Here is a 14,061-nt window from a genome sequence, read left to right as displayed (position 1 = left end):
TCAGCCCATAGTTTTTCAGCGATTCCTAAGCAATTGCTGTTCTGCGATCAAGTTTCTGAATTTCAGCTATGTCTTCCCCTTCTGTGTTTTTTTTTTTTAATGAAACAATTTGTCTTTAGCATCTGAATAAAGTCTTTTACTTGGTAAAATTCAAGAATATCAAGATGGTGTAAGTCTGAAAAAGGTGTATTTTCAATTTGGTGATACTAGACACCTACCTTCTCTGCCTTAATGTGTCATGTTCTTTTTCTGATCAGGCAGAACACATCCAGGCCCATTCAGTTACAGAGGCAGCCCTTCTCCTACATGGTCACTGAAAGGAATCAGTAGCTAGCAAGTTTGACTTCGTTTAGCAGATAAAATGATGAAAGCTGCAGACTTAAATGCAGAAGGGCTGGTTGCATTGCTCATCTGACTATGTACTGCCATAACTGCTTTTCTTTCTTATTTATCCTTATCCCTATTGTTCTAGAAACAAAATGAGTAATTTGGGGTTTTGGTAATGCATATCTGGATTCTAATCTGCCCTACCCTCAATTTGTACAAGTTTAGGTCACCCTCAGTCTGATCCAGGTGGTAAAATGTTCTCAAGCACAGGCAAATCACAGAATGGTTGAGGTCAGAAGGTACTCCTGGAGATCATCTAGTCCATCCCTTCTTGCTCAAAGCCAAGTCAAATAGAACAGGTTGATCAAAGTCCAGTCACATTTTGAATATCTTCTCCTTACAGGAAATTCCATTTAAACACATTTAAAAGTGTGCCCATTGCCTCCTTTCTTCTTACTGGATACCTCAGAGAAGAGTCTGGGTCCATCTTCTTTACTTCTCTCCACCCCATTCCTCTCCCCATCAGGTATTTATACACATTGATAAGATTTCCTCCTGAGTCTTGTTGTCTTGAGGCTAAACAATTCCAGCTCTCTTCTCATATGACAGATGCTCCAAGCTCTTACTCCTTTTTGTGGCCCTTCACCAGACACCTTCCATTATGTCCATGTCTCTCTTCTACTGGGGAGTCCATAACTGGACACAGCACTCCAGATGTGGTTGCACCAGTGCTGAGTAAAGGGGAAGGATCACCTCCCAATGCCTGCTGGCTACTCTTTCTTGCTGCAGCCCAGGATGGTGTTGGCAGCCTTTGCCACGAGGGCACATCGGTGCCCTTGGTGGGGCAACGTTCATGGTCAACTTTATGTCTACCAGGGCTCCCAAGTCCTTTTCTGCCAAGCTACTTTCTAGCTGGTCAGTTCCCAGCCTGTATAGGTGCATGGGGTTATTCCGCCCCAGGTGCTGATCTTGACATTTCCCTTTGAACTTCATGAGATTCTTCTCAGCCCATTTTTCTGGCCTGTCGATATCCCTCTGAATGACAGCTCACTTTCCTGGTGTATCAGCCACACCTCCCAATTTTGTATAGTGATTGAACTTGCTGAGGATGCACTCTGCCCCATCATCCACGTCATTAATGAAGATGTTGAACAGGACTGTCCCTCATCTTGATCCCTGGGGTACTCCAGTAGTGAGTGGCAGGCCTCTTGCTGGACTTCGTGCTACTGATCACAACTCTTTGACCCTGGCAGTTCAGCCAGTTTTCAGTTCAGTCATGGTCTACTTCTCTGCTCCATACTTCACAACAGCTTCATAAAAAGACTGATGAAGACATACATGCATATCTACAGGAGGACAGATATTTTTTATTCTTCCTGAATGTACATGTATTTGAGAGGTGGGAAGAGATTGTGGTCTGGACATGACTGTCTAGTTATTCCATGCCCTTTTCTAAGAATAGCCAGCGTGAAAACTAAAGAAGAAATCAGACCTGTGTTAGAGAAAACTGTAGAAATAGCTTTCTGCCTTGTAGAGAGGCAGATGATTTAAAATTAATCGGAAAGATACGCTGTGTTTGGTCATGGTAACTTCTTCTCTGCTGTTTGTTCCCAATAGGATTTTACTACCAGTTCTTTCAAGTGAATTAAAACATTTTAGGATTTGTAAAGTTTTACAGGAACTAAGGCTTCCTAGCAGGCAATCTTTATTTAATATTTAAAAAAAACCACCTGTGGAGTAGACTTTAAAACATCAGTGCAGTGAGAATTATGGCAATGCAGTGTTCCTCCTTGAGAAGCAATTAAAAATGTGACAACTAGAAATGTTACTATATTACCATACACTGAAATGCAAAATAAAGCAAACAAAACACACAAAACAAACACTAAACAAAAATTTCTTGATTTGGTGCTTAGCTCCTTTTGGTTTTTTGTAGGATGAAATTCAGACGGAAAAGTTTGAAGACGGCTTATCTAATCATTCTGACTCTGTCCGGAGTATTAGCACGATTGCATCTGCTATTGCTAATGCTTCCTCCAGTGATGATCCTTCCCAGCTAGCTGCTATGATGATGGCACTCTCTAATAAAAGTAAAAGAACATGTTTCCTTCCTGGCATTGCTAAAGAGATGGAACTGTCTGCTAATCAGGTATTATCCAGCAATGTGGAAAATAGTGCATTTGATATGGAAAAATACCTCAAAAAAACAGATGAGATTGGACATGAAAGTGAATATGAGAGTATTGTGAAACATGAAGCATCCGTCCAGAACCTTATGCCTGATACCTTTTTACTGGGTAAAGATAAAAATAAAGATACTCTTGCAGAAGAGTTTACAAATAATCATGGCAAGCAGCAAGAAATAGAGAAGCAATTTCTGGATTATTTTAATGAAGAAAACAATACTCAGAATTTCACTAATCTGTCTGGTGTTCCCAACCATGAACATGTAACGGCAAATAGTGTTAAATATACAGAAAAGTTGTCAGATTTAGTAAACAGTAAACATCTACAGTCAGTGAATGCTGATCTTGGATCAGATACGCTTGATACCCAAACCTCACCTACTGGAAGTGAAGCACAGATGTGTGCAATTCCTTTAGGAGCAAAAATGGAAGTGGCACAGAAAAGTCTGCATACTTACCAGACGAATGATCTCACTAGTAGATGCTGTATTAGGGGAGACACAGAAACAGTAAATCAAATAACAAATGTTCCTGAACCATGTAATGATTTGATGGAGAGAAGTACAGGAAATACTCTGTTACTCAGCAACTTAAAACCTGCCAAGCAATCTAGTAAATATGTCTCAGTAAGTCCTACAAAAGCAAAGCCAATGCAGAAACTGAACAATGATGAAAAGACGCAAAATGCAAAAATAGAGAAGAGAAACAAAGATGCCAGTACTGCTTGCGGTGGGAATGTGAAACATGTAACTTTTGAGAAGCTCTCCCCAACTTCCCAGAAAAGTACTGGTAAGCAAGCCTATATAGATGTTACCAGTTGTTGAAAAGGCTTTTCCTGACAGTAGACTTGTTCCCTGTGCTTAAACAAATACTGTTATTAAATTCTGTTTATTTACCAGAGCATAAATCCATTGTACCTGAATGTGACTTCCAGCCTCTGGAGGATGAGCAGTATAGCTTCAGACCTTCGACTTCACCACTAATTCACTCTTCTCCTAGTGAGACTTCTGGAACAGCATTTTCAGGGTAAATTTCTTGGTGCAGGTTATAAGAATTATTAATGCTTTGTGAGGATTTTTGAGGGATCAAGTTTTAGTTTGAATGTTGTCATTTATCTCAGTTTATAGAAAATGTCTATTAGGCTGAGGCTTCATTCTTAGACTAAGCTTTCTGTTTGCTTTTATCATGTGTATGGGGAAGCAGTCTTAAGCAAGTGCTAACTTTGTATTTTCCTCACTGGCCTGATGAGACAGTGATGCTGGATAAGAACAATGCTGTTTCTGCTCAGGATTATCCAGTAATGCAAGAGTACAAACTATTCAGCCTCTTAGCTAGTCATATACCTCAGATACCTAAAACTTTTGTGTTGATGGAGCTATAAAATCCCATATTTATTAATTGTTGTTCTAGTGTAATTAATGTATTACAAATAAAGCTATTTTGGGGCTTGTGATGTTAATTATATGATAACTAAACTTGACATTGTATAGACCAATCATAGAATGGTTTGGGTTGGCAGGGACCTTTTAAGGCCATCTAGTCCAACCCCCCTGCAATGAGCAGGGACATCTTCAATTAGAGCAGGTTGCTCACAGCCCCGTCCAGCCTGACCTTGAAAGTTGCCAGGGATGGGGCATTTACCACCTCTCTGGGCAACCTGGGCCAGGGTTTCATCACTCTCATTGTGAAAAAGTTCTTCTTTCTATGTAGTCTGAACCTACCCTCTTTTAGTTTAAAACCATTACCCCTTGTCCTATCGCTACAGGCCCTGCTAAAAAGTCTGTCCCCATCTTTCTAAGAAGCCCCTTTAAGTACTGGAAGGCTGCAATAAGGCTTCCCTGGAGCCTTCTCTTCTCCAGGCTGAACAATGCCAGCTCTCTCAGCCTGTCCTCATAGGAGAGGTGTTCCATCCCTCTGGTCATTTTTCTGGCCCTCCTCTGGACCTGCTCCAACAGCTCCATGTCTTTCCTGTGCTGAGGGCTCCAGAGCTGGACGCAGGACTCCAGGTGGGGTCTCACCAGAGCAGAGTAGAGGGGCAGAATCCCCTCCCTTGACCTGCTGGCCACGCTGCTTTTGATGCAGCTCAGGATACGATTGGCCTTCTGGGCTGTGAGCGCACATTGTTGGCTCATGTCCGGCTTTTCATCCAGCAGTGAAGATGTGTTTTTTAAACTTAGAAGTATTTCACTTAGTTTGGTTCTCTGATTCATACCACTGCTTGTTGTGAGAGAGAATGGGTAGAAATATTTGTATTGTTTTTGACCATTTCATATTTTGAAACTGCAACTTGTGTCTAAGTTTTAAGGCTCTTCTTAGCAACTGAAAGGGCAATGTTTTTCAAATGAGCTCCCGTAACAATGTGTTATATAAACTATAAGATTACAATGAAGTTGATTGTGTAGTCTTAAACATATAAATGTGGCCAGTAGCCAGTGGCTATATACATTCTCATAAGAAGAGGAGGCAGCTGATTTCTTTGCCTTAACTTTTAAGTTCACTGTTGGATATTTAACTACAGTTAGTGTGTTGTCTATGATATTAGAATTACAGGCTGTCTGGCATTTCTTGGAAGATAAAATCTGCATAAGTATGTGTATTTTTGCAAGCTCGTTATATAGACATTGGGATTTACAGTTAAAATTGACAGTGACTTTAATTGTTTTCGTGTTATCTCTTCTTGCTTGACAAAGCGGTGAGAGATCTTGTGGTTTCAGGTGTGTGAAATGAAGAGAATCTCAGCAGTGGAATACAGTATAGGAAATATTATTGTGTGATGCCTAGGATGTTGAATGATTTCATCTGACATTCTTGCATCTAGTTAGATACAAGTATATTGATTCACCTTTTTTTGTTTAATAAGTTGTTGTGTTGTTTCTGTGGCCTTAGCATCTGAGTTCAGTTGTGGAACTCTGATGCTTTGCCTTATGGATTTATATCTAATGAAAATGAGTTTTATGTACAACAAAGCCAGGACTTGTAAGGGTTAACTGAGAGATGATTTCTCATTTCTACTGACTGTACTAAACAGAATGGCTAAGTAAGTTGATTTTTAGAATAGTATAGCTAACCTGTAGCATTGATTTTTCTTGGGGGCAGCTTTATAAATATATTCTAATGCTGACATGCTTTGAATCTGTTTTTCAGGTCTGAAACTGACTTTACTTGCACGTCACATTATCAGGAGTCTTCTTGCAAAGAGAGTGTACTACCTCAGTCAGTTTTCTCAAGTCCTAGCATGAGCAGATTAACATATGTCTCTGCATCTGACAGTACCCTTAAGAACACAGCTTTAATACATAATCCGGAGACATACTGGGTAAGAAAATATTGAACTCTAAATATGTAGTAATTCCCTTTCTTTCTTTCAAACAAACAAAACAATACGTCTCCCTCACCCCAAAACCAAACTGTTAAATGGTCAGAATAATTCTAAATTAGAAAAGCCTTAAAAGTTTCGGAACAGCTTGGGACAAGCTGTGCATAGGGAAAAGGTATTCTGCTTCTCCCCTACTCCTGAGTATCAGAAATTTAAATTCTGAAATAAATTGTGTTAAATGCACAAACCCTAATGAATATAAACATAGTAGAACAATCAAAGAACTGCTAACTTTTTTCAAAAGTTAGAGTTGGTGCATTTTCCCCTTTGATTTTTTTTTTTTTCTTTTTCCCCTCAATTGCTTGTTAAGTCATTCTGTTCTTGGAATGCAGTGCAGTATTCCAGTAGTAGTTTGTAGGATCTAGATCTGATTTCATCAGCCCTGAGGCTCCCTTTCTGCTCATCTGCAGCTGTTAGGAGAATATTTTTTTTTTTTGAGAAACATTTATAAATATGTATTTCAGCTTTAACTTCTTTTTTCAGGACTGAAGTTACCATTTTCTACCTCTGACAGTCATTCTGACTGTTCTTACTGCTTTAGCAAAGAGTGTACTCTGAGAATGAGACTTTTGTTCAGACTTGCAATCTTATGCTGATTAAGATAATTGGCATTCTTTTATCTAAGTCCACGGGTTCCTTGGAACCCATGGAATCTTTCTGTTATGCCTCCCCCCTTCCAAAGTGTGTGGAAATGTGGATGGAACTTTAAAAAAACCAAACAAACAAAAGCTGAAGAGCCTCCCTGACTGCATCCATGTCTGTGTAAATCTGAGTGGTTACATTTATTTTGTAATATCTTTGAGTTGTGGATTCCTCTAACACAGGAAATAGAAGTGCTCTCTGCTATACATTTTTTTTTTTTCATTTGCAGAGGGTGAGGCTTTTCAGGACTGGTGGCTAGTGAAAGCTTATTGAAGCCTTCTCTTCCTCCTGTAGGAACACCAGCAGCCAGTGTTCCTTCATGCGGAAAGCATTGGGAAGACAGAAGTGTGTCTTCTGGCCTATAGCCCATTTTTTTCTAGGTCTAGTTGCTCAAGTTACAACAGGGAGTATCTGTTCTTTTCCATCTTGATGTTTCCAGTGGGAATCGCACTCCTGTAGGAAGGCACCCAAGAGCAAATTTAAATGGGTATTTGCTTGCAGTCAGTGCTGGCATAGCATCCGCTTTTGGGTGTATTTCATGTTTGAAATGTGTATGGTTCTCGATTCCTGTCATCTCATGCAAACGGGTGGCTCTTGATGCTTTGATATAGCTGGCTGCCTACTAGTTTGTCCCTTTGCTTTGAAGAGGTGTTACTCTTTGAGTAGTCTTTGTTCCCCAGGGTAGTTTAGCAAGGAGATCCTCAAGTACTTCACCAAAGTTTTACATTTGTGTTATGAGTACATTTATAAGTCCCATTTATAAGGCTGCAGTGTTAATTTATTCTTTTGAGTTAGTAATCTTTTACACTGAGAGACAGACCGAGATATCTTCATCTTATTTGTACTTGTTAAGAGCCACTTTCATGTCCCTTGCTTGCAGCTTCTTACAGACAACAAGAGTGTTTGTATTGGTGTTATCTTCAGATCTGAATACTTCCTAAAGCACAATCTGTTTAACCAGCCCTCTCCCTTTAACACTAGGGTCAGGTTGTCAAAGGTGCATGATTTAAAAAATATATTTTTTTTATTTCTTGTTTGGTTGATTTGGCCTGGTTAGCCATCTCACCTCAGGCAGCTGCCCTGAATGCCCTTTTTAAAGGATTGTAACTTGCAGCTTACTTTTTTCTACAACAATATCTGAACAGCTGCTTTATAGTTCTTTACCCTTTTTTCACATGCCTTTCCCTGCCTCCCGAGTCCTATTTACTTAAGCTGAACAATTGCTTTACACTGTTGATACTCCTCACCCTTTTGTGTAGCGCTCTTTGTCAGAGTCCTCTAGGTACACATGTCCTGAGCTGATGTCTGATTGCTTTGATACCACACTGTCTAGTTCTGGTTTTGAAACTTTTAAAAATTATTTTGAAACTCCATTTTTGAAAATGGAATCTGTGATCTGGATGTACTTCACAAGAAAAAATTAACCTTTGTAGCACATCTAAAGAACACTTCCATTTTTCAGGTCAGTAGAGGAGATAGCTGGAGTTCTGTCCACTGTACTGTGAAGATTGCCAAGTATCATGCCAGTTGTGGGAGCGTGGTTCTTCCATGGTGAATCCTTCTGCACTGATTAGGGCCAATGCTATTGTTAGTAGCTACAACAGTGCATGAGAGGGTGTAATCACTTCTGCTCCTGACACTCTAACTCAACAGGGGATGCCTTGAAACACATTTGTGTGTATGCATATTTATGGTTCGTACTTCTTTTTCTCGTGGTTTGATTTACAAGTACAAAAATCCCAAGACTCTGAGGATGAGATGCACTCATTCCACCTACACCATACATACCTGCCAAAATGGAAGGTCTTTGGGATTGATTACTTTGTGTGTGTGCACAAAGAAAGTGTTTGTATAGGTGCATTTTCATGCATCTTAAACTTAATCCTTTTTTGATTAATGATTTGGTTCAGGGCCATTGATTTAAATTTTTTTTTTTCTTAAAAAGCTGGCAAGTATGTCTTCAGCGTTTTTATTCTCAAAGAATCTGTCTGCTATGATGTTACTGTAACTTTCTGATTCTAGGTCCTTTTTACTAAGAAGCCTAAGTACAGATTTGATACCTAATCACATCACCTTTTTGTTAGTGGACTCTTAATAGTTGGGGATTCTCATTTTTTGTTAAAAGAAACTTAGACCTTAGTAAGCACCTTTGCATTCAAGAAAGTCGTAAAGAATACGGACGGAAATAATCTATACCATACTTGGATGCTGCTATTTAGGATTGATTCATGCACTTTTAAATGTGAAAATCTTCCTGATATTGGATCCAAACACAATAAATAAGACAACTCACTGCAGGTCTCTGTTTTTTTAGAATAATAATGTCTGTGAACCCGTCAGTGAGATTAGGAATCTGCTCCATTTGTTGTTGTGGTTTTTTTTATAGTACAGTTACTTTCCCACAGATTGGCTTTATAAAATCATAGGAAGTCAACAATTTTGGCTCTGTGGAAACTCTTTTAGTTGGTGGTAACTTCAGAGATCAGACCTTTCTTCTTGTATTAGTGTGGTGAGTTGACCCCTGCTGGTGGCTGAGCCCCCCAAATTTCTCACTCATTCCCCCCACAACGAGATGGAGGGGAGAATTGGAAGGGGAACAGAGCAGGGTGGAGGACTTGTGTATTGAGATAAAGATGGTTTAATAAGTGAAGTGGGGGGCAGGGAAGTGATGTAAAAGCAATCACTTGTTACCGAGTGATTATAAATATTCTAAAATTTGTAATACTGCATATTACACTTGTTTACTAGGGTGAAAATGCTAGTGAACTGAGCACAACAATAATTCGAGCCAGCCCAACTCCTTCGCAGGAACATAAAAATGAAAATCTAGACGACCACCCATGTCAAAGAAATAGAAATGAAGCACTGCTTAGTATTGACCAGAAATCAGAAGAAAAAGAACTTCTTCAAAGAAAACTTGATGATGTACTGGGTCAAGAACTGTCCAAAGAAGGTTTTCCAAAGAATGAAAAGCAGCACGCATCTATTCCTTCAAATGTAGCAGCAAGTCACAAAGAGCTAGACCATGTTAAATCGGCTTTACCAAGTAAATTCTGCATCTTTCAGCCACTTTCTGTTAATGTTGATGCGCAAGAAGTGTGGCAGGATCAAACAAGCAAAGCACAGAGACAAGGATTGCCTTCCTTGAATATGTTACCGGTATATCCTGGATTAAGCACTTACATGCCATTCAGTCAAAACTCATCTGGTGAACAGTATGTTCCTATTTCAAGCTTTAAATCCCATGTCACTACCTCTGAGAGTCAAGCAATTTCTTCTGTTCCCACGTTGCTTACAGAACGTTCTCTTGCAACAACTCCATTTGCACAACAGCATCTGGGAAATATACCATCTACTGGAAATACAGTTTTGTCTCAGTTTCATGGCTGCAGCTCTGCAGGTTTTGGTCTTCCAGGAGGGCTTCCTTGTTCTGGTATCCCAGCAGGACATGTTGAGAATCCACTTATGGCAGGAATTCCTTTAGGTCCAAATATTGGTCCTGGCTCTTTGGGTGCAGCTTCACTTTGTAATACACAGTCTTTTTCCTGGAACAAGAATATCTTAAACATAAAATCCTGTACTGGACAACCTCTTGGAGGTAGAAATGAGTGGGAGTTGCTGAAGTCACCTGGTATTGGTAAGTGTGTTTAAAATAAAGCTGTGGACAAGAATGGTGATAGTGATGATTCTAATATTATAGTAAATAAAATTAAGATGATTGCTAAGTGTAACCACAGTTATTCTTTATGCAAGCTTTGTCATTTTAGAAAAAGGTATTACTAATTTTCTTTTTTTAATGTTGTTGTCTGAATTCAGTGGCTATTCTTATAGTCCCCTTAACGGTCTTAAAATAAATTTTTCATAATCTGGAACAATTTCTGCATTCTTCTTCAGCATTCAGTGGTTTTGTGTTTGTTTAGAGGATCTAGAACTGTCTTTCATAGGAGGAAGAGAAATCCTAGCAGCAGTTTATGCTAGGCAACACAAGTCATACTCTGGAAATTCAGTTGTATTTTACCTGGAAAGTAGATGACATTTCTGTCTCCAGCCTAACTTGGTACTAGCGGTCAGTTAAGCCAAAAAATCTGAGGAAGAGTGTGGAGGGCTTAAGCTGTTTTCTGGTTGTGATGGGGAAAGACAAGCTCCCAAGTGCCTTCTGTACTTTCTGCTCTTTCTCTGTATCTTGACTTAGCTCTAAACCTAAGCAATGCAAATGAAGTGTTTCATTTTAAAGATGACTTTTAACCTATGATCTCTTTAGTTGTTTGTTTGCTATACTTTTTTCTGGCTAATTCTTTCAGATGAAACGGCAAGCTAGTGGGGTTGAAGGTTTGAATTTGTGACAGTTTATAAGCTATTTTCTGTTCATTGATGGTTCAAAATCATTGATCTTGTTAGTGCATTTAAAAATAGTAAAATTTGAACAATCTTACTCTTTGCCTGTTTTTAAAATATATAATTTCTAGGATTTTGTACATGTGTTTGAACTCTGAGTATCTATGTAGTCTAAACTTGATTTTTGGCAAACTTAAGTTTTTGAACTTAATTTCCAGTGATACTAGTCTTGGTTTATATTTTCACTTTCATACTTGTGCTAAATTTTTTTTTTTGAGGGGAACAACTGTGTGGCTTAAAAAAACCACAACAACTTGTTGCTCAAGTAACTAAAACTACGTCAGGTGATTTCTCAAACTGAGAAATCAAATTTTTTAATTTGACATGACTGCCCATTAGTGGGTTTCTGGATATAATGAAGATAGATCCTCAGCATGCCAGAGAGCTCTTACCTTCATTTGAGCTGTGAGTTGTCGTTATTATGCTGCAATTACTTTGAAAAAGTTATTTTTAATATTTTGGAAGTAAGGACTTCCTGAAAGTAAAATATTTGAAGCAGGATTTCTTTTTGATCTGGTGATAACTTTTGATGACTGTACTTCTACAGCAAAAATCTACTCTAGGAGTACTCAGTATTTTCTGTAGCGAAAAATGACCAAACAACTTTTAAGGTAACAGTTATACTCCGGTAAAAAAAGGTTTTCCTTGTGGTCAGTGTAAATGTTCTAAAGATGTTGTAATACTGATATTCACATTTTCTGAGTTGGGTTAGTACTGATTAAATTGTGAACACTGAGTGTTTTGTATGATATGCTTTGTGGGTTAGTGTCTGCATGGGAGGTGTTATTTCCATAAGTATTTTTGTTCGTGATAATAGAATTCCAAATAAGATGCAAATTAGAAACAATTGATTGACATTCTGAGTATCAGGCTTGTGGAAAACGTTCTAATGAAAACTGTCAAACATTTCCTTCCCATAATGAAGCAGTCGTCAAATGAGTTTATAAACTTGATACGGTGGTTGCCTGAGTGCTGATTTGCTTTCTGGGTAATTGGAACTAACATGAGCATATTTTCTTCCAAAGGACATGTGAAAGTACCAGAAGAATTGAAGTTCCCTAATGCCTGTTGCGTGGGAATTGCATCACAGACGGTTCTTAGCATTTTTAATCCAACTGAACGGTGGTTGCAGGTCAGCATTGGAATACTCAGTGTTTCAGTTAATGGGGAAAAGGTAAGGGTTTTTTGTTTTTTTTTTTTAATAAAGCTGTAGGAACAATGCTGTAATCTTACCAGATGTCATATGTAAAATTACAGCCCTCTGTAGAGATTTGTAATTTTTTCCCATTTTATAGTTACTGTGCACAAAAGCAGTGCTACCCTCTTTCAGCCAGGCCACCTGACCTACTCCAACAAGTAGGTGTAGAGAGGTAAATGCCACATGACAGGATTGACTTGTAGAATTGTTTTGTGTGCGTAAAGTGTAGTAGGTTTGGATTCACCGCTTATTCACTCCTACCTTGGTATGCAAGAAAAGTCCGCCCTAGAAAAGAAAGCATCCATGCTGAGGACTGTTATTGCTAAAACATTTTGTGTAGTTTGCTCTCATTTTTCTTGAAATTGGGAGATCTTGCATGACAGAGAATGACAAATATTTGGAGCAGGCTTCAACCTAGATGCATTGTTCTTTGGGTTATATGTATGTCATGGTTTAACCCCAGCTGCTTACTAAGTGGCAACCCTGCACCATGCAGCCACTTGCTCACTCCCCCCGATGGGACAGGGGAGAGAATCGAAAGGGTAAGAGTGAGAAAACTCGTGGTTTGAGATAAAGACAGTTTAATAAGCAAAGCAAAAGCCATGCACGCAAGCAAAGCAAAACAGGGAATTCATTCCCCACTTCCCATGGGCAGGCTGGTGTTCAGCCATCTCGGGGAAAGCAGGGCTCCATCACGCGTAATGGTTACTTGGGAAGACAAATGCCATCACTCCGAACGTCCCTCGCTTCCTTTTTCGTCCCTCGCTTCCTTTTTCTTCCCTCGGTTTTATATGCTGAGAGTGACGTCATATGGTATGGAATATCTCTTTGGCCAGTTTGGGTCAGCTGTCCTGGCTGTGCCCCCTCCCAGCTCCCTGTGCACCCTCAGCCCACTTCCTGGCAGGAAATGTCCAGCATGAAAAGCTGGACAGTCCCTGACTGCTTAGCAACAACCCAAAACATCAGCACGTTATCAACATTATTTTCATCCCAAATCCAAAACACAGCCTCACACCAGCTTCTATGGAGAAAATTAACTCTAGTCCAGCTGAAACCAGGACAGTGTAGCTTGTAGGCCATAGTTTGGGCATCTTGCCCTTTAATTTTGTTAAATTCTGTCTGCTTCTGTCATCATAATAATAGTTCCAGAGGTAAAAGATCTCAAGAACATAAGAATGAGTTAGATTAAAGGTCCATCAGTATACTTTAACTTCCTTTACTGATGAATACTCTTAGTAGAGAAGAATATAACAGCAGAACAAGCATAGTATACTCTGAGCTTCTGGCACTTCGATGCTTGGGAACTTCTGAGCTAGATGTTATTTCTGTTCTTACTAGTTTTTGATGGACTATTCTTTATCTAGTTAATCTTTTGAAATTCTGTAGTGTTGTCCAGAGTTCAGTTCAGTTGTGGATTCTATGCAGTACTACTTCTTTCCTTTTTAAAATCTGGTTCTCACTGGTTTTGTTTGATGGTCTTTATTACCAAAAAACAATGGTATATAAATTCACTTATATATTGTTGCCTGTAAGTCTTGAAAATCCTTATCATATCCCTCCTTAGGTATATTTTTCCAGCAGACATAGCACGTGTCTTTCCAGGAGTATGACTTGTAGTTTTGCTCTCCTTTTCTCTGAATGTTTCCTCTTTAAAAATCACCAAACCACAATTCGGTGTGTATGTATATATACATATGTGTATATGAGAGTTAAGATTTTTCTAGTCACTCAATGTCATGAGGCTCTTATGCAGCTCTTCAAACATGATATTCTGTTGTACCAGGAAAGAAATTTTTTTTTCATTAAATTACTTTATAGTTGACAGTCCCATTTTCAGTTGTTTCCATGAACAAATACATAAATGTAATTTGTTTGCTCCACATTATAATTAAAACTCACTTTTTTCAGTCAGGTTAACTTTGAGATACACTGAGTGT

At 38.9% G+C, this 14,061-nt stretch overlaps 1 protein-coding gene across 1 annotated transcript in view; it reads left to right on the top strand.

Annotated features, from left to right (window-relative positions):
• Nucleotides 1-14,061, top strand: part of CEP192 (centrosomal protein 192kDa) — an 80,019-nt gene that overhangs the window by 19,602 nt on the left and 46,356 nt on the right. Inside the window, exons 14-18 of the mRNA XM_010281785.1 lie at nt 2,264-3,302; nt 3,413-3,539; nt 5,658-5,829; nt 9,280-10,168; nt 11,952-12,100. Of these exons, the coding sequence (XP_010280087.1) occupies nt 2,264-3,302; nt 3,413-3,539; nt 5,658-5,829; nt 9,280-10,168; nt 11,952-12,100 (2,376 nt within the window). The remainder of the gene's footprint in view (nt 1-2,263; nt 3,303-3,412; nt 3,540-5,657; nt 5,830-9,279; nt 10,169-11,951; nt 12,101-14,061) is intronic.

Source organism: Phaethon lepturus, unplaced genomic scaffold (genome assembly GCF_000687285.1).
Source record: "Phaethon lepturus isolate BGI_N335 unplaced genomic scaffold, ASM68728v1 scaffold552, whole genome shotgun sequence".
NCBI classification, from domain to species: Eukaryota; Metazoa; Chordata; class Aves; order Phaethontiformes; family Phaethontidae; genus Phaethon; species Phaethon lepturus.
The sequence above is the reverse complement of the archived record's forward strand: the minus strand, read 5'-3'. Positions and strand labels throughout refer to the sequence as shown.